The sequence below is a fragment of the Helianthus annuus genome, chromosome 4, assembly GCF_002127325.2.
Source record: "Helianthus annuus cultivar XRQ/B chromosome 4, HanXRQr2.0-SUNRISE, whole genome shotgun sequence".
In the NCBI taxonomy this organism is placed as follows: Eukaryota; Viridiplantae; Streptophyta; class Magnoliopsida; order Asterales; family Asteraceae; genus Helianthus; species Helianthus annuus.
In genome coordinates, this window is record NC_035436.2 from 147172203 (window position 1) to 147195606 (window position 23404).

A 23404-nucleotide genomic window follows, 5' to 3' on the forward strand; every position below is an offset into this window, starting at 1 on the left:
GACTCGCAACCACAACGTGACAAGCCGAGACCTCCTGGTTGCGACTCGAGACCGCCTGGTTGCGAGTGGGCTGTCCATTTTGGTTATTGGGCCGATATGTGTAATATGGGCTATCTGTTGACTGGACTATGTGTTACTATGTGATTTCGTAAATGATAAGGCCGGCCCAGTAACCCACTGTTTACTTGTATGCATGATACGTGTTAGTTATGTGTAAGTTTTTTTTTTACGTGAATGCTTGTACACCAAACCTGACCTATACCGGTAACCATGTTAGGACGTGGTGACCAACGTATTTGACAAGTGACCTAATCTGCCGAGCAACCCAAGGTGAGTTCACACACTAAAAGCATGCGTCCCGCGGAGGGACACGAACAAACTACCAATTTTGGGAAAAACACTTGTGACCCATTACTCCGGGGGAAACAGAATGGGTAATTACTATCTCCGGGGGAGATACGTGTGGATATTATTTATAAATCACAACTAGCCAGACTAAACGAAACTCTATCACCTTAAGTCCCTGCTTACAGTACCGATTAATCGCCGGGGGCGAACGGGTTATTAGTTGATAGCGCTATTAGGTTTGACAACCTCACACCGTGACCGGGGGAGATCGGGCGTGAACTAGTAGACCTTGCAACATGGTCAATGACGATAGACTTTGACTCGGGGCACGAATATTTATATTCCGTCAACAGTTTCGGTATCAACAGTTTAGTGAGCTTACAGATGGGGTAGCTCCCCACAACGTGATTATAAATGCTTTATCTAAACAACTTAAGTTTTTTGGTAAACTAAAACTGGACAACTAGTGAACTCACTCAGCATTATTGTTGACCCCTTACTGCATGCTTTGCAGGTAACCAGTGACTCAGGAGCTGCTGCTTGGGGATGTGTAGTGTTCGTCAAACCCGTGTGTTGGGTTAATTATTTTTCAACTAAGAACAACCTTTTAAACTACTTTGGTTTATGCTTCCGCTGTTTTGTTAAACTAATTACCGAACCTAAACTCTGATGTTGCTAATTACTTCGGATATTAAATATTTCTACTATTAATTAAATGCTCAGTATAATTGGTGGCTGGATCCTGGTCAGTCACGCCTTCAAAGCGGGTGTTATCCGCAGGTGGATTTTGGGGGTGTGACAGATTGGTATCAGAGCCATTGGTTATAGTGAACTTGGTTTTAAAAAGGGGAAAAATCTTTTTGGAGAAAACCAGACTATAACCTGTGACTCGCGACGACACTACACTCCAAGTGCAAGGCTCGACACATTTGACCTCATAGCTCGGACCAGTGTTTACTTGTTTGCTTACCTTATGTTTCCTGTTATGCTATACGTATTAGTGTGCCTAAATTAGATAGATACACCTCTCACTTCTATCTCATTCTCGCTACATTATGACATCACACTCATACTGTGTTTTCTGGTTATGAAGACAATGAGTGGACGCGGAAGAGGAAACATCAACATGACACAGGCTCAGTTCACTAACCTGCTCAACACAGTGGCTGCAGCTTTCGCAGCTCACCCTATAGGTAAGCTCGTTGTTTTAGGATGTTTAGATCCTACCGCCACATCGTCTTTTCGCCTCTAAGCCTATACGCTTCGCTTCTCACGCACAGGTCAGCATGCACCTGCGCAACCACCCGTGTGTACTTTCAAAACTTTCATGGATTGCAAGCTTCTCCCTTTCAACGGCACTGAGGGTGCCATAGGTCTTCTGCACTGGATTGAGAAAGTTGAAGCTGTCTTTGCTGTCTGTGAGTGTCCCCCTGCAAATTGGGTGAAGTTTGCTACTGCTACACTTGAAGGAAACGCGCTTTCTTGGTGGAAGGCGCAAATTCAGATGTTTGGTTTGGAAACTGCTAATGCTACTGCGTGGGAGGATTTCAAGGACATGATTAAGGAGGAATACTGTCACCGGGATGACATCCACAAGCTTGAGAATGAGTACTATGCGCTTAAGATGGTCGGGTCAGAGATTGAAACTTACACCAAGCTGTCCAACGACTATGCTGCTCTTTGCCCAAACATGTCTCGACCTATGTATCGAAGAATCGAACTGTACATCAAGGGTTTGGCTCCAGAAATTCGAAGCCATGTAACTTCAGCCAACCACACTACCATTCAGCCGATCGTTCGACTTGCTCACAAACTCACTGATCAAGCCGTAGAAGAGGGCAGGTTGCCCAAAAGGATCGGTGCTACTGTCGGAACTTCTAGTGACAACAAGCGTAAGTGGGAAGGAAATCAAAGCAAGGATGCTAACCCCACTCAGGCCCCAGCACAGCAAAGGAAAACTGAAAACAACAAGGGCACTCAACAACAGGGTGGCTATCGCGGTAACCACCCCAAGTGCAACAAGTGCAATCGACATCACAGTGGGCAGTGTGTGAAAGGTCAGTGTCAGCGATGTAACAAAATGGGGCATGAGGCCAAAGACTGTAGGAGTCCACGTCCCGTGGGGCAGAACCAGCAGCAACAACATCACGGGAATGCCAAGGGTTGTTTCCAGTGTGGAGCTGAGGGGCACTATAAGAAGAATTGCCCTGAACTAAACCAGAACCGCAACAACAATCAGGGAGCTGGAAACAACGATCAGAACAACAATGCTGGGAATGGTGCTAGAGGAAGGGCTTTTGTGATTGGAGCTGGGGAAGCAAGGAATGACCCCAATGTCGTGGCGGGTAAGTTCCTACTCGATGATCGTTATGTTTCTGTATTATTTGATTCCGGTGCCGATGCTAGTTATGTATCCCTACGTATTAGTAAGAAGCTTAAGCGTCTGCTTTCGTTACTAAGTTCGCACCATATCGTCGAGATAGCTAATGGTAGGAACATCGAGGCCTCACATGTTATCAAAGGCTGCAAACTAGAGTTGTCTGGTCAGATATTTAGTATCGATCTTTTCCCTGTTACTCTTGGAAGCTTCGACGTCGTTATTGGTATGGATTGGTTATCCAAGCATCGCGCTGAGATCCTCTGTCAGGAGAAAGCAGTTCGTATTCCCCGTCGTTCTGGCAAACCCCTCATTGTACAAGGTGGCAAAGGCGGAGAAATCTCCGGCGTTATCTCTTTCTTGAAGGCCCAGAAGTGTTTACGAAAAGGGCACACCGCTATCTTAGCACTTGTCACCAACACGCAGGAAAAGGAAAAGAGGATTGAAGACTTTCCAGTAGTGCGTGACTACCCCGAGGTATTTCCTGAGGAATTACCTGGACTCCCTCCCCATCGTCAGGTCGAATTCCAAATCGAGCTAGCTCCCGGGGCAGCGCCTATAGCTCGTGCGCCTTATCGACTAGCCCCCGCAGAATTGAAGGAACTCTCTACTCAGCTACAGGAACTGTTGGATAAAGGGTTTATTCGCCCTAGTTCATCACCCTGGGGAGCACCGGTACTCTTTGTCAAGAAGAAGGATGGCACGTTCCGAATGTGCATTGACTATCGTGAGCTGAACAAGGTTACCATCAAGAATCGTTACCCTCTCCCGCGAATCGACGACCTATTCGATCAGCTGCAAGGATCGAGCTACTATTCTAAGGTTGACCTGCGATCAGGCTACCATCAGTTAAGGGTCCGTAATGAAGACATCTCCAAAACTGCATTCAGAACTCGTTATGGTCATTATGAATTCCTCGTTATGCCCTTTGGAATGACCAACGCGCCCGCGGTATTCATGGATCTCATGAACAGAGTGTGCAAACCCTACCTCGACAAGTTTGTGATCGTGTTTATAGACGACATCCTGATCTACTCGAAAAGTCAGGAAGAGCATGAACAGCACCTACGCCTTATCCTCGAACTCCTTCGCAATGAGCAACTGTATGCCAAGTTCTCGAAATGCGACTTCTGGCTTCGGGAGGTCCATTTCCTTGGGCACGTGGTTAACAAGGATGGAATCCACGTCGACCCAGCTAAAATCGACTCTATAAAGAATTGGCCTACCCCTAAGACTCCGACCGAAGTCCGCCAATTCTTGGGACTAGCAGGATACTATCGAAGATTTATCATGGGATTCTCAAAGATCGCTCAGCCTCTCACGGCTCTTACTCAGAAGGGTATGGTTTACAAATGGGGTGAAGCTCAGGAAACCGCGTTTCAGAAACTAAAGGATAGTCTTTGTAGTGCTCCTATTCTCTCGTTGCCTGAAGGCACTGACGACTTTGTGGTTTACTGCGATGCGTCTATTCATGGACTCGGTTGCGTGTTGATGCAACGCGAGAAAGTGATTGCTTACGCCTCTCGCCAACTTAAGACGCACGAAAGGAACTACACGACGCATGACTTGGAACTAGGAGCAGTGATCTTTGCGCTTAAGATATGGAGACATTACCTGTACGGTACCAAGTGCACCATTTACACCGATCACAGGAGTCTCGAGCATATCTTCAAGCAAAAGGAATTAAACATGCGACAACGTCGATGGGTCGAACTCCTGAATGATTATGAATGCGCCATCAAGTACCATCCGGGCAAGGCCAATGTCGTGGCAGACGCCCTCAGCCGAAAGGACACTATACCAAAGCGCGTGCGAGCATTGCAACTTACTATCCAGTCTAACCTCCCTACCCAGATTCGAAATGCTCAGACTGAAGCTCTGAAACCGGAAAACATCAGGGCTGAATCGTTGCGAGGATCGAGACAACGACTAGAGCAAAAAGAAGACGGCGCCTACTATGTGGCAGGGCACATTTGGGTCCCACTATACGGAGATCTACGAGAGCTTGTGATGGACGAAGCCCATAAGTCCCGTTATTCAGTACATCCTGGTTCAGATAAGATGTACCACGACTTAAGGACCACTTACTGGTGGCCTGGCATGAAAGCCCACATAGCAGCCTACGTTGGCAAATGTTTGACCTGCGCAAGAGTCAAGATCGAGTATCAGAAACCAGCAGGCCTACTCCAGCAACCGGAAATCCCGAAGTGGAAATGGGAGCAAATTTCCATGGATTTTGTTACGGGGCTACCTAGATCTCAACGCGGGAATGATACTATTTGGGTGATAGTAGATCGATTGACCAAGTCCGCGCACTTTCTGGCCATTAAGGAAACAGACAAGTTCTCTACCTTAGCAGAAATCTATTTAAAGGAAGTAGTCTCCAGGCACGGGGTGCCAACTTCTATTATTTCCGACCGAGACGCTCGTTTTACTTCCGAGTTGTGGCAAGCTATGCACAAATCCTTTGGCTCACGTTTGGACATGAGCACCGCTTACCACCCACAAACGGATGGGCAGTCTGAACGCACCATCCAAACCCTGGAAGACATGCTTAGAGCATGTGTGATCGATTTTGGCAAGAACTGGGAGAAGCATCTACCGCTGGTGGAATTCTCCTACAATAACAGCTACCACACTAGCATTCAAGCGGCACCTTTTGAGGCATTGTACGGTCGTAAATGCCGATCACCTCTTTGCTGGGCGGAAGTCGGTGATAGTCAACTCACAGGCCCAGAACTGGTGGTAGGTACAACGGAAAAGATTTCACAGATAAGGCAACGCATGGCGGCAGCTCGTGACCGTCAGAAAAGCTACGCTGACAAGCGTAGGAAACCGCTAGAATTCCAGGTCGGGGACCGGGTTCTACTTAAAGTCTCACCCTGGAAGGGTGTGGTTCGTTTCGGTAAACGAGGCAAGCTGAATCCACGATATGTTGGACCATTCGAAATTACCGAGAAAATCGGTAAGGTGGCTTATAGATTGAACCTGCCTGCAGAGCTGAGTGCAGTGCACAATGTCTTTCACGTGTCTAATCTGAGGAAGTGCCTGTCAGATGAAACACTCATAATTCCTTTCAAGGAACTCACTATTGATGAACAGCTACACTTCACTGAGGAACCGATTGAGATTACGGATCGAGAGATCAAAACCCTCAAACGTAGCCAGATACCTCTCGTGCGAGTTTGTTGGAACTCACGACGCGGCCCAGAGTTTACCTGGGAGCGGGAAGACCAGATGAAGTCTAAGTATCCCCAGTTGTTCCCAAACGAAACCCCCAGCACTGAAGCTACAACTGAATTTCGGGACGAAATTCCAAACTAACGGGGGGATGATGTGACACCCCGTTGAAACACTCTAGCTTGACAGTGGCTGCTTTAACTTTCGGGACGAAAGTTCTTAAAACTTGGGGATAATGTGACACTCTAGGTTTTTCCGAACGAACACCTTGTAATATTTTGTGTATATAAAGGTTATTAAATGAAAACGTGATCTTTATTTGCATAATGTGTGTTGTATGTACGTATTATATATTTATGAGAGCCGAGACCACGACCCGAGACCATGACTCGCAACCACCCGGTTGCGAGTGGGCCACTCGGTCTCGAGTGGGCCTTTGGGCCGTAACCGGTTTGGGCCGAAACCCCAAGCCCAACTCAAAGACCCCTTGTATATAAATCCCACCTTTCCCCACCTTCCCTCATTTTACACACACAAACACTTCTACTCTTTCTCTCAACTAGAAATCCCAAACAACAACCCATTTCTCTTCTTCTACTTTCGGTTCAAGCTCAAGGATCTCGGACAAGAACCTCGATCAAGACCATCACTCGGACACTCCATCTTCTCGGTTCCCTTCTCTTTGTTTTCGGCTCCTTCTTCACAACCGGTTAGTGATTGTCTTGTGCATAAGACTTATGTATGTTGAATGGACTAGAAAATGCTTGATTAGTAGTATTATGCATGATCTTTAGGATGATTTGTGAAGTTTGACTATGTGTAAACTTTTATGTGTAAAATGCTTGTAACATGTTAAAATGGCTAGAAAATGGTAGTTTAAGAATGATTTTGGCCAACCAATCTATGCTTCATTGTTTCTTGCAAAATGGTGTTATTGAACATGAGATTTCGGCTACAAAAATGTATGTTTCTTGTTCTTGCATGATGATCTTGCTAGAAATATATGATTTTTGGTTCAAAAATGTATGATTATGTTAAGGTGAAAACCCTAGAATTGATGAACTTGTTATGAACTAGTTGAATATGACTTGAAGATTCAAAAATGGCTAAGTTTGATCTATTTTTACTAATAGTCAGATTAGGCAAAGTTGTTAGTTAAACCTCATTGGCTGTTTCCCGATTTGGGCCTGAATACATGGTACAAATTGGACTGATGCATCTGCATCATCACGTGTACATGAAAGGGACAGCATTCCGACTCGCAACCGCACCGTTGCGACTCGCAACCAAGGCATGACAACTCGAGACCACGTAGTTGCGACTCGCAACCATAGCATGACAACTCGAAACACACGATTGCGACTCGAGACTACGACGGTTGCGACTCGCAACCACAGCGTAATGACTCGAGACCACGCGGTTGCGACTCGCAACCACAACGTGACAAGCCGAGACCTCCTGGTTGCGACTCGAGACCGCCTGGTTGCGAGTGGGCTGTCCATTTTGGTTATTGGGCCGATATGTGTAATATGGGCTATCTGTTGACTGGACTATGTGTTACTATGTGATTTCGTAAATGATAAGGCCGGCCCAGTAACCCACTGTTTACTTGTATGCATGATACGTGTTAGTTATGTGTAAGTTTTTTTTTTTACGTGAATGCTTGTACACCAAACCTGACCTATACCGGTAACCATGTTAGGACGTGGTGACCAACGTATTTGACAAGTGACCTAATCTGCCGAGCAACCCAAGGTGAGTTCACACACTAAAAGCATGCGTCCCGCGGAGGGACACGAACAAACTACCAATTTTGGGAAAAACACTTGTGACCCATTACTCCGGGGGAAACAGAATGGGTAATTACTATCTCCGGGGGAGATACGTGTGGATATTATTTATAAATCACAACTAGCCAGACTAAACGAAACTCTATCACCTTAAGTCCCTGCTTACAGTACCGATTAATCGCCGGGGGCGAACGGGTTATTAGTTGATAGCGCTATTAGGTTTGACAACCTCACACCGTGACCGGGGGAGATCGGGCGTGAACTAGTAGACCTTGCAACATGGTCAATGACGATAGACATTGACTCGGGGCACGAATATTTATATTCCGTCAACAGTTTCGGTATCAACAGTTTAGTGAGCTTACAGATGGGGTAGCTCCCCACAACGTGATTATAAATGCTTTATCTAAACAACTTAAGTTTTTTGGTAAACTAAAACTGGACAACTAGTGAACTCACTCAGCATTATTGTTGACCCCTTACTGCATGCTTTGCAGGTAACCAGTGACTCAGGAGCTGCTGCTTGGGGATGTGTAGTGTTCGTCAAACCCGTGTGTTGGGTTAATTATTTTTCAACTAAGAACTACCTTTTAAACTACTTTGGTTTATGCTTCCGCTGTTTTGTTAAACTAATTACCGAACCTAAACTCTGATGTTGCTAATTACTTCGGATATTAAATATTTCTACTATTAATTAAATGCTCAGTATAATTGGTGGCTGGATCCTGGTCAGTCACGCCTTCAAAGCGGGTGTTATCCGCAGGTGGATTTTGGGGGTGTGACAGCTTACGCTTCTCGACAGCTCATAATCCACGAGAAGAACTATATAACCCATGATCTCGAGCTAGGCGTGGTTGTTTTTGCGTTAAAGATCTGGCGACACTACCTGTACGGTACCAAGTGTACGATCTTCACCGATCATAGGAGTTTACAACACATCTTTGATCAGAAAGAACTCAATATGCGTCAACGCCGATGGGTAGAACTCCTCAACGATTACGACTGCGAGATTCGTTATCACACAGGCAAAGCAAATGTCATTGCCGACGCGCTCAGCAGACGGAGCTATTTGCTCAGCATTCGTAATACCCAAGCCCAACACGATCTCGAAGCCCTCATCCGCGAAGCTCAACATGCTTGTTTTCATGAACGCACCCTGAAGAAAGAGAGAATCTACCACGATGGAGCCCAACTGGTAAGCAAATCGAATGGGATCTTCTATTTTCTGGATCGAATTTGGATTCCTAGGCGAACCGAGCTACGAAGGATTTTAATGGATGAAGCCCACAAATCTCGGTATTCTATTCATCCCGGTGCTGATAAAATGTACCAGGACCTTCGCTACAAGTACTGGTGGCTGGGTATGAAGAGGGATATCGCTCTCTATGTCGGAAGATACCTGACTTGTGCTAGGGTTAAGGCTGAACATCAACGACCTTCTGGCTTACTCGAACAACCGCCAATCCCTATATGGAAGTGGAAGAGTATAGCTATGGATTTCATAACCAAACTTCTGCCCACGCCATCAGGTCACGACAACATTTGGGTTATAGTTCATCGTTTAACCAAATCAGCCCACTTCTTGCCAATACGAGAAGACTACAAGGTAGAACGATTAGCCCAAATCTACACCGACGAGATCATTTGTAATCATGGTGCGCCTCGTGACATCATCTCTGACCGTGATGCTTGGTTTACCTCGCGATTGTGGGAAACATTTCAAGCGGCTCTTGGTACGCCGCTTAATTTAAGTACCGCATTCCATCCTCAAACCGACGGACAGACTGAAAGAACGATCCGTACTCTTGAAGACATGCTCCGTGCGTGTGTCATAGACTTCGGTGGTAATTGGAACAAATACCTACCATTAGTCGAGTTCTCGTACAACAACAGTTATCATGCCAGCATCCAGATGGCACCATTCGAGGCTTTATATGGAAGAAGATGTCGATCGCCTATTGTATGGCACGAGATCGGTCACTCGCAATTAACCGGTCCTGAGCTATTACAAGAAACGACTGACAAAGTCCTCCAGATTCGAGACGACTTGTCGAAAGCCCGGGATAGACAGAAAAGTTACGCCAATAGAGGACGCAAGCCCCCGGAATTTGACGTTGGCGACTACGTACTCCTAAAGGTATGACCTTGGAAGGGTGTGGTCAGATTCGGCAAGAAAGGGAAACTGGCGCCTCGATATGTTGGACCTTTTAAGATTCTGGAAAGGAACGGAAAAGTCGCCCACAGACTCGAACTACCGGAGGAACTTAGTAATGTCCACCCGACTTTCCACGTGTCAAACCTCCGAAAATGCCTGGCTGAGCACGATCTGATTGTGCCTCTCGATGACCTTCAAATAAACGAAACGTTACACTTCGTGGAGAAGCCTGTCGAAATCATGGATCACCAAACCAAGCAACTCAGGCGCTCGCGCATTCCTATTGTGAAGGTCCGATGGGAAGGCAAACGAGGCGCAGAGTTCACTTGGGAACTCGAAAGCGACATGAAGGCGAAGCACCCACAGTTGTTCAAATGAAAGCCTAGAGAGAGAAAATGGCAAGGTGATTCACGGTGCTGTGCAGCTTTCAGCCTAATTTCGGGACGAAATTCCCTAAATAAGGGGAGGCTGTAACACCCCGTGTTACCAAATGTCAAAGTCAAAGTCAAGATTGACTTCTTTGACTATAGTTAGTCTATTCCATGTTGGTGATTTTCGTTAGTTGTATTATGTGGAGTAAGTGTTGTTAATCAAGGTAATCGAATGTTTATCAATACAAACCGGTTTACGACATTGAATAGTAGGAAGTAACAATGCGATAAAGTCAATCAATCAATAATCAAGCTAATCTAATCATCATCGAACTCGAAACTCGAATTGCGCGAACTCTGTTTGTTGTTATATGTGTGTGTGTGCCTTACGTGTTACTTGTGCATGTTTACTTTATGATATGTGGGGTGATCAATCGAATCAATCGAATCGAAACTTGAAACTCAATCGAACTCAACCGAAATCAAGTTATGATAATTGGTGGAGAAGAGATTACGCGAGATATAGATGATTGTACGTTAGATATAGTGATTGGGATTAAAAGTAATTTGAATAGGAAACTCTATCGTATTCGTATCATCTTCAATCGAAATCAAAATATCAGAAATCGTCGCACCGAACACTCGAAACAGGCTGTTGATCGATCAGGCTTCCAGCCGATCGAACAGCCCAGCCGATCGGACGGATTGTCCGATCGAGCAGGCTGTCCGATCGGGGTGCCTGGCCGATCGGCCAACCCTTTCCTCTTTGGGAAGCCTATAAATAGCCCTGTCATTGTCATTCTTTCCACTTTTGGAAACCCTCTGACCGACCAGCTCGTGCTCCCCTTCTTTTCTCAGATTTCTTCCGATTCCGGTAAGTTTTCATCCTAAATCTTGTACTTCCTTGATCTACATACACTCCTACACCTTTCTATCTTTTGAATCTTAACTTTTAACCGTGAAATCATCAAGATTCAAGCATTCTAGGATGATGTCATCATGGTGTTCTTGAAGAACTTCATGTTTTGACCTCAATCTACCACGAATAGCTTGGATCTAACCGATTTCCACATAAACAAACACAGATCTACCACAGAGCTAAACAGATTCTTGGTGGAAAAGAGTGAAAGATGGATTTCCAACTTTCTTTCAACTCTTTTACACTCAATGCCTTCAAACCGGTAGAAACGGAGCTTGAACCCACTCACTAATCACTCTAGTAGTTGTGCGGTTCGAGATTCAGGATTCTATCCATGAGGTTCACCGACTTCGGGTTAAACGTCAAACTACCGTTCCAAACAGTTCACCGGCCGGACTTGGGTGATTCCTGTCCGAGCAGGGGAAACAAGTAAGAAAGAAGGTTCCATAGTTCAGCTCGATGTCAAAATACCTCAATATAACGTTAAGCAATCAGAACAGCCAAAGTGTTAGACGAACAGGCCGACCAGGTCAGGATGTTGACCGATCGGACGGGCTGTTCGAACGAACAGCCCAACCGATCGGACATGTCAGCCGATCTACCAGGCCAGCCGATCGGCTAGCACATGGTCCCACACTTTAACAATTGCATGAAGTCTAGTATGGAACGAAGTGCTGTTCGATCGAACTACGGTTTGATTTGAATTACTCTTCGGATCATGAGATACTATGCTTCAACACTTAATCGATTTTCAACTCGTTCGACGTATTTGGAGTGCCACCCGATCGAACATGCCGCCCGATCAGGTGACATCCTGCTGAGGACTTATTACTGAAGTACCTAACCGATCGGTTAAGCCGGCCGATCGAACGGCTCGTTCGATCGATCGACCTGAAAGGTAAGGACACTTCGATGTTCTCAAATACTACAACGAAAACTTCAAAAGGACAAGCCATCATACACAAACACATCCTACACAAAGGAAGAAACAATCCACTCGAACGGCCAAACCGATCGAGCCCACCGGCCGACCGAACAGGCTGTCCGAAAGGATTGCCAAACCGAACGAACAACCCGTCCGATCGAACCAACCGTTCGATCGACCAGGCTGTTCGACCCACCAACACTTGTACTCGTTTTACGCGTTGCTTATCGTTATGCTATCAAATCATCCAGGCTAACCCTACTCTCAAGCGCTCCCTTCAATCCATCAATCGCTGTGAGTATACTCGATCCCTTTTTGCTTTTAGCACTTTTGGGTGTTATATACGTCACATATTTCAAATCACAATAGAACACACTACTCAATTATTTGAACGCTAACCGTACCGCATGTATTACGTGACTAAATGAATGCTTGTTGTTATGTTTACACGTGGAATGTTGTCTACCTGCCTTAACGACGATAGTACTATAGTTTGGACTCAGCACCCGTTCTCACGGGGGTCGTTAAGGACCATTACTTGCATGGATTATGGTGGTAATCATGTATTGCGAACTGCCTCGGGCAGTCAACCCGCAGTCATTGGTATCGATAGATCCATGTCGATAATTAACATGCTTCGTTTTCCTCTGTGTACGTGCTGGTTATGCGTAAACTATTTCGAACTCTATATGCTATTATCAAACTTGTATGCTCACCTTTACATTTTATGTATTGACTTTATTTTAACGTATGTGACAGGAAATTAGGATGCTTATCTGCTAGGAAGACGAGCTTAGAATAAGCGTCTAGAGCATAGTTGTCTGTAGATCTTGCAGATCGAGTCTCTAGAAGCAATTAAACAATATTTATTTTTATATTTAAATCTGAGTTGTCGGAACAGAATATTTGGCTGGATTTATATCTGTAATAATTTGTTTGCTATTTGAGGTACGGTATGGGACGTATTATATAAATTAAATAGTGATAATAATTGTTATGGAAACTTCTGGACAATCTGTTTCGCTCAGTGCCATGCCTCGATGATTCCGCCATCGGTTGGGGTGTGACATTTCATTTTTGGACCAAAATGGCAATAAAACTGAAACCACAGGGACGCAGATGCAAAAGGTTTGAGTTTTGGACTAAAGTGGGAAAAGTGACCAAACCTCAGGGATCAAAATGACATTTTAGTCTTTACTAAATATTTTAAGTTTGTTGACTTGACCCGAACCAACTGTACCGATCTGACTTGAACTGGACATAAAAAAATATTATAGCCGGTCATTTATTGAAATTAATTGACTTGGTTAATAGTGTTACAAATCTGGACTCAAATAGTAACTGAAAACCGGATATCGTATAATTAAAAGGGGTGGCGGCGCAGCGTGTTAACCGTCTACCTTCTGTTTTAATGTAACTTGTCAAGTATGTTTTTAAATGAAATTCATTTGTAAATGAAAAAAACGAGTTAAATGTCATTTTAGGCCCTGTGGTTTGGATCATTTTGATAGTTTAGTCCAAATGTTTCATTTTTCTCATGTGGGTCCAAAAAGGTTTCACCGTTGTCATTTTAATCCACTGGGATAACTTCATCCATTTTTTCTGTTAACCAGAAGGACAATTCGGTTATTTTATATGTAATTCTGTTAACTAGAGAGACAATTCGGCCATATAAAATGACCGAATCGCCCTTCTTGTTAACAGAAATAATGGATGAAGTTAACCCAGTGGACTAAAATGGCAATAGTAAAACCTTTTTGAACCCACAGACGAGACGAGACTAAACTGACAAAATGGCCTAAACCACCGGGACTAAAATGACATTTAACTAAAAAAAAGTTAAAAACTTAAAATACTCGATCTGTTTTATGTTTTAAGTTTTAACGCATTTTTGAAATAAACAAAAACCAGAAGCATCCTCAGCTAGAAGTGGGGAAAACCTGAAAACAAACTGCAACTGCGTGAAGCGAATCAGTCGACGCAAATTAACCGGAAAACTTCCAGTCGCCGTCAGGCAGTTCGTCTCCTCCAATCTAGTTAAAACCGGTAAACTACATCTATCTCTTATGTTATTGGAATGTTAGGGTTTAGGGTTTTGGGATTGTCAAATGTCCGTGCAATTGAATTAACAATCTCATATATTTATTTCGTTTATTTTGTATTGCAGGGAACCTTAATCAAAAGAAACAATCATGGATGGTATGTTTCTTCATTTCATTTCATTTCATTTTATTTGATTGCATGCTAAAGACCTAAATAATAAGATCTTTTTCTGAACCTGCTGTGTAACTTGCTTTTGAATTGTTGCCCTATATGTATGAATGTTTAGTCTACTAGAGGGGCCTTCATTTCAGAACCCTAGGATCTGAGAACTGCTATATCTTGCTTTTAAGTGTGTTACAGAATGCGGTTATATAACCGCTTATCCCCCTGTCTTATTAAATCATCAATGCACTATGCGCAGGTGTTTTATGCATTACACAACTACACAGTACACACAGTTCTCAACATAAAATTGGTTATGAAAAGTACGCCTGCCTAGTCTGCTAACTCCTTAAGCATGTCAAGCGTTCATGTTAATTTAGTAATTAGTTTGGTTTGTATGTTGTATTGGATTAAGCGGAACAATAAAGCTAAGCAGTTAATGCGGTAAAATATCGGATATCGGTCAAGGACCGATATTTGAGATATCGGTTATCGCGGTGGGATATCGGTAATTTTAATATCATGCTAAATTTATATATATAGCAATTTAACACTAACAATTGTAACAAGTAAGAACTGACTAAGACTTATAACACTAACATTTAACAGTAACAACTAACAATTAAGACTTAAAACACTAATAGCAGCAATAAGAAGAAAAATGAACGGTAGAAATAAGAAGAATGGTATTGATATCGGGAAAATCGGTGATTTATCGATCAAATATCGGACAATATCGCTGATATTATCGGTTGATATATCAGGATATTAACTACATAGCAATAAAGTGAAGAATTTATTGGCATGGGATTTGTTTTTTTTAACCACCTGGTTTCTGTATTGTTAATGTCTAGTTGATTCACAACCAATGATGGAGGAAACGGTTCTGGTTGGAGATGATTTAATGTTAGGACCACCGTCACCCATTATTCCACCGGAAATTGCTTCTCATGTCCTTGAAGGTGTTAATTTGTGCGATGGGATTTTACGGAACTTGTTTTTATGTAAGTTGTTCGTTCGCCTTACGTTGATTTATCAGTGTGGATGTGGTTTTTCACAGCTTAGTTTTCATTGTTTCTTTTCGTTTGGAAACTTGTTACAGGCCTGCAAGTTAATGACATAGAGCCGTTTTGTCAAGAAGAGATTGCACTGTATCGTGAGTGTGCAGAGAAACGGGTATTTTTCTAATGAATTTTCGTTTTCTTCTCTTTTGTGTGTATGGGTTGCAGAAATAATTTAAATGACACTTGATATATGAATGTTATATGTTCAAGGATAAAGAACTAAGGCAACGTCTTCAAGATAGCGAGTATAAGTTAGGTTTATCAATGCCATTGGATTTAGCAAAAGAAAGAGCTTCTCAGCTTGAGTCTGAAACCACAACGTTAGAGAGGTATGCTAATCATGTACTGATCCATAAATATTAATCTTATTGTTCTAGTTTTCGTTCTTTTGGTATCTCAAACTGAACATTAACCTGTGTTTGTAATCTGCACTGCACTGCAGGCGATTGATTCTTGCAAGTGGGATGGAAGGTGCAGAAGGATTTCGCCAAAGATGGAGCTTGCATGGCCGTCTTACTGATACCAAGTAATATTTACTCATCCTTTTTTTTTTAAATTTCTTTATGTTACCTTTTTATATATCTGAAATCTTGATTTTACTTCAACTATTCTTTTCTCATGGATTTAAAAAATGAGGGGTCAGAGACGGCTCGGCTTTGGGGGTAGTACCGTCTTTATCAATAATGCTTGCTTTGATTAGTCAAAATTGATCAGTCCTATGTCTTTTTGTGACAATTAGATATAGTATATATACTCATATATTAAATTCAGTCTAGTATCACATGTTTTAAAAATTGTAAGGTGATGAAATATATATTTTTTTATTCAAATCCTCAAAACTCTTCAGATTCTACTATTTCATCAATTTTAAAACCCCCCGTGTTATAAATTTACATCGAGATATTTGTTTTCGCAATATTTGCATATAATAATGTAATCCCATTGAACATTATGCAGGAAAAGAATGGAAGCATTAAAGCAAGGACTTGAAAACAGGAAAAACGACGAAAATGTCACGACAAGCGTTAAAGCTCCAGCAACTAGAAGATGGTTCTTTTGGTGAAAGTAGGAAAAAACATTAAATGAAAAGATGTCCTGCAGTGAAAAATAACCCAACACGGATACTGTTGTCGGGATTTGGTTTGTATGTTTTGCCTGCAACTCATTTCGGGTTTTTTGGGGTTCGTGGAGTTCTGTTTTGTAGCGGTTAACTCCCTTTTTTAAATTATTATAAATTTGATTATAGGATGCATAGATTATGATATGATCATAATGGGTCACTTATTGATGTAATTATGCTTTGGTCATCTTTGAATGTGAAAGACCATACGCTTAGCTATTATTCTGTATCTGGGGTTTAAATAATGTTTCTAACCCAAAAAACCTCTAAGATGTGTGACTTATGATGATAACAACAGACCAATGTAAGTTTTACGTTTGGCCATGTTCCTAGCAAGATGTTAAATTAAATATAATGTACAAACCAAGATGCCATTTAGGCAATTGTAAAGCAAGATTACACCAAAGGGACAAAGGGACCAATCTAAGTTTTACGTTTTCGCCATGTTTTTTACTCATAAGAATGTGTTTACCTTTATCTTCTCGACAACTTTGGATGGATGATTGTTTTTGTTGTGAAGATTTTATCTTCCAGATGTCCCATAACATCACCATAAATATTGCCTGTATTAGCTTCTTAGCCCGCTTGGGTGAGTTTAGTGACTTCGAGAATTCAATATTTCTATCACCGAGTTCCCCACTGATGTCTAGAGGTTGCCCCATAATCAGATGTTATCCCAAACTCCTTTTAATGAATCAAGAAATTAAAGCTTATTCATGAATTGTTTTTGATGATTTTCATGGTCATAAGTGTATAAATATATTCATCATGTGAGATTTGATCATGGTAAAATCACATATTTAACCAAGGACATAATGACATATATGATAATGCTCAACATACTAGTTTAACAAGCTCCAAAACCAAACCCAGATCATATAATCGGTATAGCACGTTGTCAATAACAAAACTACACATAATTTTATATAAAACAAGTAGAAAAAAATATCAAAAGTTGAGATGGCCGAGTTGGTCTAAGGCGCCAGATTAAGGTTCTGGTCCGAAAGGGCGTGGGTTCAAATCCCACTCTCAACATTTATTTTTGTTTTTTTACTACAGCCGGTTTTGTTCCAGATTTTCACAGAACCAATAACCGAATTTTAAAATATTAAAAGCAAAAACTATAGTTGGTACAGTTCCGGTTTCAAACCGCTTTTTATTAAAACAATGGCACACTACTAAATAGATTTTTTGTTGAACGACGGACGATTCTATGATTATAGAACAAGGGTAGCGAGGCTGTAAAACCCAAAACAAAAAACAAACACAAACAACAAAAGAAAAAACGAAATACAACTGTTTTACTTTAAAGGTAATAGATACTATATAACCCAAAACATATTAGCAAGTAGCTACACTGCTTTACTTTAAAGGTAATTGCTCATAACATCTTTAGTTCTTTACAACCATGCCGTATTGCCATTTCACTAACCCGAAAATATTTTAAACAATACTGGAATAATCCAGAGACAACACTATACATGACATTAACATTCATCATTCCAGCTTGAATCATGAAGTAGCAAAGGGTAGTCAGCGCGGTCAAAATGTTTATCAAGAAATGAATCCATGTAACTAGATGAACTGTAATCATTCACACCACCTTTTAACAACTGGTCTGAACCGTACACAATATTCTCTTTGTTTTCATCATCATTAACAAGTGAATGTAAACCCATGCCCTGGAAGCTTAGGGGCTCATTTAAGGACTCATTCACGCACCATGTATTATAATCTTGAAGTGGGAATCTGATGCTGCAATCTTCTACAGCCATAAGATGCGTGGGAGTGTAAGGTGAGATTGACGATGTCAGCAAATGTTCTTTCCTTAGAAAAGATTCGTCTTTTTCACTGTTGTGATCCCAACCCAACAGGAGAGTCTGTGGCTGTTCCAAGAGTTTAGGTTCATTATAAAGATGTGATTCATCAAGCTCTTGGAAGTTTCTAGATAAATGCATATGAAGGGGCTTGTCAAAAGCTAAGATACTCTCCATGTCAAAGTTCGGAAATCTGAAACTGCCAGCTGTACGGTGGTGATTATACCGAATACTAGATTCTAAGCCACTAAAGCCAGAAGGGTTCCATTCCAGGATATCCATATCTGTGGGTTTCTTTGCGGATCTGGAAAAACAATCATCCAAGTATGATATATGGTGAGACTTGATGAATTCTCTTTTGTAACCTTCTATTTGGCAGCGGTTATACTGGATGTTAAAATTTGGGGAATAACCGCAAGAAAAAGATTCCGGGCCCGTACGATTCCATTCCAGAAGATCATTATCTATGGGTTTCTTTGTTGGTCTGGAAAGCCCATCATCCAAATATGATATATATTGAGACTCCATTAATTTGCTTTTGTAAGCTTCAAATCTTTTGATTTGTTTGGCTGCTTCTGACTCAGAAAAAGGAGGCAGCTTGTGTTTATAATCAGTTTCATCTTGATTAGGATCTCTACGAGACTGCCAAATACCAAAATTTAGCGACCAAACCAACACATTCATATCAAATAGAGTATTCCAGATATATTAGTTTACAACCACGATGATTAGAATATCGTACTTTATTATCGTGGACCACTGGGAGTATCCTACTAATGAGAGCAGAAACCAAATCAAACCTGAGATATAGTCACTAATCAAAGATGTTTAACTAATAAATGTCGGGATGTGGAACGATTAAGATTGTTGAGTTAACTAACCCTTCTGAAGAGAGCTCATTGACATTACATGACAATCTTTCTGCTGCCAATTGACGTAGTTTCTCCCTCTTTGCAGAGAACACTCCTGTATTCCCTGCTAAAAAAGATATGTTAACTTTTGAATTACTAAAATAAGATTGCATTAATACATTAAACAGCTCAGCAAATGTTTACCCGGGGTTTTCATTTTTCTGCCCACTGATGGAGACAATCGGTTATATTCACCATAATTCTTGAATCCGTGACACGGGGGTGAAAGAAAGGAATAGTGGGCCTCGTTTTGTTCTTTCTCATTGGGCGATGAAGATCTGGCATACTTTATGCTCTCTTTTTGTACATTAGGTACCTCTGCAAAGTATAACGTGTTGTTACTGTCAGAAAGTACTAATATAATCACCTATAGACAACTTGTGTAACATCAAACATATTCGATATTCAGCAGAGATTGCTAATTCCAGAAATGGTAAGTAAGAACCTTCTCTTGTGAAACTACGGCTATTTTGAACATTGCTTAATTGGTTGTCACAACAATTTGGATCTGCATGTACATTACTACAAGTATTCCCTTTCATTCTCTTAAAGAACGCATATTCAGAAGTTTTTGCAGCTAAATCTCCGCTGCAACCTGGTGTCATAAAGTCGTAACAACATCACCAACACGTGAAACAATAAAACAAGCCAAGAATAGTCAGTCACATGTTTCCCTAGTTCAGCATTAAATTGGTGCTATTCAGTCTACGACTAATATTGCTAATAAAATGTATGCAACATAAGAATTTAAGGTTACCTCTCGGATCACCAGCGGCTTCAGATTGATTGGATGACGCATTTTGTCCCAAATTAGGGAGATCATGAACTTTAGCATCATCAACTTTCATTCTTTTCACCTTCTTTGTACCTATAACCAGACAACCGCTTCAGCTAGCAATAATTAATTCCATATCTTACAGCATACTCATGTTACCAAATTTAAAAAAGATCGCTGTTTACTAATCAATTCTATCACAATACATACAAAACAAAAGAAGACATAAGTAATTAATACGAACTGATTTTGAATTTGATAAAGTTACCTTCAATTCGATTGGTGTTTACGTGGTTAAATTGATCGTTAAAACGACGATCTCCGATGATAGCTCTGATTGAAGAACTCCGGATATTGCGTGGTGGATTGTTGCTAGGGTTAGGTTTACGTTTCCTGGCGTTCTGACGCATTGTTGATTTGAGATTTAGGATGCAGAAACCCTAATTTTTGATATTTGAGTCGCAGACTCCAATTGAGCGCCAAATTGGAAACGGTTCTGCCAACTTCACGTTTTAAGCTTTATTACCGGTGAACTTATGATTTAACCCGGGCGTTGTTGTTGGGCTGTGATGGGAATTCGATCCGTATTTATTTATTCGGTTTGTCATAGTACCTAGGGATAATAAAAATACCCGAACCCGACAGGTATACCTGAAACCTGACACAAATGGGACGGGTATACCCGATACCTGACGGGTATTGGGCCGGGTATGAGATTAGTTTTAAAATTTTTCACGGGTATGGGTCGGGTATGCTAATTCCCGACCCGATTACTCGAAACCACATACCCGTTTACCTAAACTATATACCCGATCATATACCCGATGTTTTTAGTTTATATTTTTATTTTCCATTAACCCTTATCTATTAGTGATTTATTTATGTATTTCATAATGTCAAAAAATAAATTTTCTTTAAGTATATGTATTTGATGATAATATATATGTTTTGTATGTTGTGAAGTATATAAATATAAGTGTATAAATAGTATAAAGTTATTATTAATTTATGATAAAACTTATATGTATGTAATGTATATTTTAATTTATAATAGTTATTGCATAAATAAAATTATATAATAATTATAATAGTAAAAAATGTATTTGAAAATTCCAATGTATATCTTTTAACAAATTAATGGGTATACCCGATACCCGCGGGTATATTCGGAACCCGATGGGTAATTACCCGATATATACCCGACGGTATTGGGTGGGGTATGAGACACGATTTTACAACCGGGTATGGGTATGAGATTACCAATACCCGACCCGAACCCGACCCAGTCACCGCACGTTATAAACTAAAATACCCAAATCACGCATGTTGGAAAACATTAATCACGCACGTTATACACATAATCACGCACGTTGTCGTACGTGATTTACGTTAAGCCGTAATGTATTTTACACTTTTCCTATATATATATATAACTCATTCTTTAGATTGGTCTCTAAAAAAATTGGGTCTCGGCCGGGGGTGCGGCTCGCCCACACCCACCCCCTAGGTCGGCCCTGATAAACATTATAAAAACCGCAAATAAAAAAGGAAGGGAATAAATTGCAGTTTACGTATTTATGTTCTAATCAAATTTCAAGCGTTGTCCGTTTATTTAAGAAATTACAAAGATTTCCTTTATTCAGGCGTTGTCCGTTTACTTAAAAATTACAAAAGATTTCCTTTATGTTTCAATTTCTATATGCACGATGTTCTTTTATCTAACCAAGTTAATTTTTATTGTTAACTCTAAACATGTGGCCTGTGCCACTACTTGGTTGAGGTGAATAAAAGAACCGGTTACAAAACCCGAACACGTTTTTAACCATAACCCAAAATAATCGGTTTAGATTATTGATTAATCAATAGGTTTAGGCCTGTAAACGAACCGAACGTTCATGAACTGTTCGTGAACTTGTTCGGCGGGAAGTTCGTTTATGTTCGTTTATTTAATAAACAAACGAACATGAACAAAAAATTTTGTTCTTTTAATTAAATGAACGAACATGAACACACCTCGTGTTTGTTCATTAATGTTCGTGAACGTTCGTTTATGTTTGTTCATTTATGTTCCTTTAAATTTTAGTAAATACATAAATAGTTATATTTAAATTAGTATTAGCTTCTCTAACTACTTATATAAATATAACTAAATAGTAATTAAGTTTCTAGTAAAAAAATGAAATTTTAAACTTTTTCTTAGATCGTAACTGATCACTTACTTAATATTTATATAAAAACCTACTTAATTTTAGCATTTATGAACCCAAATTTAGATGTGTTTTCGGATAAACTATAATATATTAAACTTGTTTATTTGTGTTCACTAATGTTAAATTGTGTTTGCTTATATTTGTTCAATCACGTTCATTTGTGTTCGTTTATGTTTGTTCAATCATGTTAATTTATGTTTGTTTTATGTTCGTTTGTGTTCATGAACTGTTCGTTTAGACTTTAAACGAACGAACATAAACGAACACGAACATGCCCGATTTCTTAATAAACAAACACGAACAAAAAGATGTGTTTGATTACATGTTCGTGTTCGATTAAAGTTAAATGAACAAACACGAGCATGCCTATGTTCGTGTTCGTTCGGTTCGGTTACAGGCCTAAACAGGTTAGTAACTGGTCCTATGTTTAGGTCTATGATTGGATTTTTTAACCCATATGAAACCAGTTAGTTAACCGGTGTGATGAAAAAATAATAATATAGCCATTGCAAACGACATTATAGCAATTTATAGCCATTAAAAACGGTTTTCCCATTTTATTCCCCAAGTTTAGTATAAATAGATACTAGGTTTGTTGGTTTAATCACACCAATTCTCTAGCTCTAAAAAACACAAAAACGTGAAGAAAAAACAACGCAAAATCGCTTACAGAAACACAAGTCTCAAAACCACCAAAATCTCAAATGGCTAGTTAAGGTGCTCAAGGTTCTTTTGAAGTCGGTGCTTCCCCGAGTGAAGTAACAATGATGAATATCTTAAAAACGAGGAGCAAAAAATTTGGGCAAAACTTAATTTATGTGAAATGTCCAACGATATATATAATTTTGTTTACAGTAATGAGTGTTAAAATAAATAGATAAAAAATTTAGATAAATAAACAAACAAACAAATAAATATAAATTTTGTTAATTGCCGTTAAAACAGTAATTAATTTGTAACTAGTATTCACAATAGTTATTATATCTTCTTACTTCAAACTCAATACGATTACAAACTAGTATTTACTTTGTAAATATTGCTTTTGGTCCATAACTATGTTTATTAGGGAATATTTTAATTATTTTATTATAGTCGAACTAAAACATAAACAAATCAAAACACAAAAACAATCAACAGTTAGCTTTAAACTAATTAACTAAACAGTAATTGGATTATCTATGATCGGAATATTACATGGATCCAATAGAGATTTAGAAAGCAAATATCGTGGGACAAC

General features: G+C 40.5%; 2 protein-coding genes and 1 non-coding gene across 4 annotated transcripts; 2 read left to right on the plus strand and 1 right to left on the minus strand.

Annotated features, from left to right (window-relative positions):
• Positions 1-13947: 13947 nt before the first annotated feature.
• LOC110899057 lies at positions 13948-16679 on the plus strand. The gene is made up of 7 exons (XM_022145923.2): positions 13948-14111; positions 14233-14264; positions 15125-15274; positions 15373-15446; positions 15545-15663; positions 15777-15860; positions 16292-16679. The coding sequence occupies exons 2-7, from the start codon at positions 14258-14260 to the stop codon at positions 16395-16397; spliced, it is 540 nt and encodes a 179-aa protein (XP_022001615.1). The 5' UTR covers positions 13948-14111; positions 14233-14257; the 3' UTR covers positions 16398-16679.
• Positions 16680-17408: 729 nt separating this feature from the next.
• TRNAL-AAG lies at positions 17409-17489 on the plus strand. The gene has a single exon. It is a non-coding gene; the product is annotated as a tRNA-Leu (tRNA).
• Positions 17490-17815: 326 nt separating this feature from the next.
• Positions 17816-20506, minus strand: LOC110899055. Of its 2 annotated transcripts, none has more exons than XM_022145922.2 (7): positions 20226-20506; positions 19940-20050; positions 19628-19777; positions 19327-19500; positions 19153-19246; positions 19014-19044; positions 17816-18913 (listed from the first exon to the last, which is right to left on the minus strand). In XM_022145922.2, exons 1-7 carry the CDS (start codon positions 20365-20367, stop codon positions 17942-17944), a joined length of 1674 nt encoding a protein of 557 aa, XP_022001614.1. In that variant the 5' UTR covers positions 20368-20506; the 3' UTR covers positions 17816-17941. The 2 variants fall into 2 exon arrangements, with proteins under 2 accessions (XP_022001614.1, XP_022001613.1); XM_022145921.2 differs by having other exon boundaries at positions 19014-19071.
• Between the last annotated feature and the right edge of the window lie 2898 nt (positions 20507-23404).